The 2,833-nt window shown below is 43.9% G+C and overlaps 1 protein-coding gene across 1 annotated transcript; it reads left to right on the top strand.

The window, feature by feature from the left end:
- Positions 1 to 286: 286 nt before the first annotated feature.
- Positions 287 to 2,623, top strand: LOC111673346 (homeobox protein Hox-A13a). Its single transcript, XM_023431101.2, has 2 exons — positions 287 to 1,013; positions 1,555 to 2,623. Exons 1-2 carry the CDS (start codon positions 353 to 355, stop codon positions 1,800 to 1,802), a joined length of 909 nt encoding a protein of 302 aa, XP_023286869.1. The 5' UTR covers positions 287 to 352; the 3' UTR covers positions 1,803 to 2,623.
- The last annotated feature ends 210 nt before the right edge of the window (positions 2,624 to 2,833 follow it).

The raw sequence follows: 2,833 nt of genomic DNA, 5'->3' as shown, positions 1-2,833 counted from the left end.
TTAAAAAATAAAATAAAATAAAACCTACACTAATATGGATCTTACTTTTTAAAAAATGAAGGTGCAATATCCATCTAAAAGGAAGTAGACACGATAAAAGCTAAATCTCTCGATAGGTTACGGTCACCTTACTTCGCCGCATTTTTCTCCATTTAATTATCTGTACTGGGTGATGTTTACCGTCCTCTTTGCATAGGCCGATCACGTGACAACATCTTGGCCAATGACGGCGCAATCTCGGCGCTCTTGTGCGCGTCAGAGTGGCTTTACTCTCTGGGAACCAGTATCTCCTTTTTTCAGTCTCTGGGCTTTTTAAAAAAGAGCCAGAAGCTTCAATGTTGGATGCCGTGCTATGACAACGTCACTGCTGCTCCGTCCTCGCTGGGTCGACCCGTCGGTGATGTTCCTCTACGACAACGGCGGAGGTTCCGATGAAGTGAGCAAGAACATGGAGGGTTTTGCTGGTGGCAACTTTGCTGCGAACCAGTGCAGGAATCTGATGGCGCACCCCGCGTCCCTGGCACCCAGCACGGCTTACTCCTCCAGCGACGTGCCCACCTCTGGTATGGGCGAGCCAGTCAAACAGTGCAGCCCTTGCTCTGCAGCTCAGAATTCATCCAGCGCGTCCCTGCCATATGGGTACTTCGGTAGCAGTTATTACCCGTGCAGAATGTCGCATCACAGCAGCATAAAATCGTGCGGAGCGCAGCCCCCCTCCGCGTATGGAGAAAAATACATGGACACGTCCGCCTCGGGCGACGACTTCACCTCTCGGGCAAAGGAATTCGCTTTTTATCCGACCTACTCTTCAGGCCCATACCAACCTGTTCCCAGTTACCTGGACGTTCCTGTGGTGCCAACTATCAGTGCCCCGTCAGAAGCCAGACATGACTCCCTGTTGCCCATGGAGAGCTACCAACCATGGACTCTCGCCGCCAACGGCTGGAACAGCCAGGTTTACTGCGCAAAGGAGCAGCCCCAGCCTGGACACATGTGGAAGTCCTCCATACCAGGTAGGATACATCCCTGTGAGTTCAGCCTTTACGGGACAGAGCTGTTTGACGTGCTTCACTGTTACTTCATAGCAAACAGGATACACATTCTATAGAATGGGGGTGAATGAAATGTTAGTTAGTGTGTCAACCTACAAAACAAACAGCCAACAGTATGATAATGTGTTTACAACAAAATAAGTGAAATAATGTAAGGAATAAAGTCAGCTTGAAAATTTCCAGTTTACTTAACAGAAGAAAAAGCACTACCCGCTGAGATGATTCATGATACAATAAAATATTCGAACACATTTCCTGGTAAATATTATCAGCTGTTATTATCACACAGTAGTCAGCACTTTTTCCTCTTGTTTTAGGGATTTAACTGTTTATTCTACACAGCAAACTTTGAAATATTTTAGTTTATTTGAAATCAAGTGGACACGTGTGAACATAATTTTATGTCTTGTAGATGAAGATCATTCTGAGTGGCTGTGGGGCAGAGCCACTTGTTGAGAAGTAGCTTATGACAGCTCCTTTTGTGTCTTATTTTTTGCCTCAGACGCAGTGTCTCACGCCGGTGGAGACTCCGGCTCTTATCGACGTGGAAGAAAGAAACGCGTGCCATACACCAAGGTGCAACTGAAGGAACTCGAGCGCGAGTACGCCGCCAATAAATTTATCACGAAGGACAAAAGGAGGAGGATATCTGCCCAGACCAACCTGTCCGAGAGGCAGGTTACAATATGGTTTCAAAACAGACGCGTAAAGGAGAAGAAAATTGTCAACAAATTGAAAACCATCAGCTAGTTTTTTTTTTTTTTTTTTTTTTTTTAAACGGACAATATCTGTTGGAGATAAAACTTCTACTACTACTTCACACACACACACACACACACACACACACACACGCACACGCACACGCACACGCACACACACACACACACACACACACTTGGACTCATGGATTGGAATAACAAAACTGAACATGATTTATTTGTATGTTGCCAAATGATTTCCCGGAGCTTCTGGAACAAAATTTCGGAGGCCCATGAAAGCTGGAGCCTCCATTTCCTGCCACTTGTTGTTAAATAATGTTTAAGGAGTCAAGTGGATTGAAAAGGGAAAATATATCTAGCTGCAGTATGTGTGACCTCTTTTTTTTTTTTTTTTCTGGCATGTTCACTCTCAACGCAGGAAAACTGACCCCAGTTCAGAAATGTGTGCGCCACCGAGCTACGCCTTTATCTGCAAGTTTAACGAGAGTGATAAAGACGAAGATTCACAGGAAGTGACGGTGATACGGATTTGGACCTTGGGAATGTTAAATATTAATCCTCTCCTGCCTTCCTTTTTAAAACCTACTCACATGCTTAGCTTGTCTTATCATATGAATCCGTGCTCTCTCATTCATTATCCAGCCCATGGTGCAATTCTTATTATAATGCTTAGATAATCGTCCCGGATATGTGTTCATATCAATCATAACTTTTATAATGTGTGCCTATTCATGTGGTTGTATATAAAGTAAATTCCGGCATGATATCCAGGTTATTTGTGTGTGAGTCCAATATGTCGGTGTTTAAAGTCCGTTCAAATAAAATATGGACTTGGTTGAATTATGTTGAAAATGGACCCGTTTGCTCCGTAGCTCAGTTTCAACCTCTTTATCTTTTGGAAGACATGACCCCTCCATTGTTGATGCACATGAATTTGAAATCCTCAAGGCCCACGCTCTCGCTGTATTTGACAAACTAGGTTTAAATAGAGAAGGTGTCTTGTAGTGGTGTTCACTGGGTTTGTAGTAGTTTTCTTTATCCAAAATTAGCCTGCTATATGGG

This window comes from Seriola lalandi, unplaced genomic scaffold (assembly GCF_002814215.2).
Source record: "Seriola lalandi dorsalis isolate HSWRI2012SDOR001 ecotype SW California unplaced genomic scaffold, Sedor1 jcf7180002054916, whole genome shotgun sequence".
NCBI lineage: Eukaryota > Metazoa > Chordata > Actinopteri > Carangiformes > Carangidae > Seriola > Seriola lalandi.
This window is presented reverse-complemented; position numbering and strand designations above follow the sequence as displayed.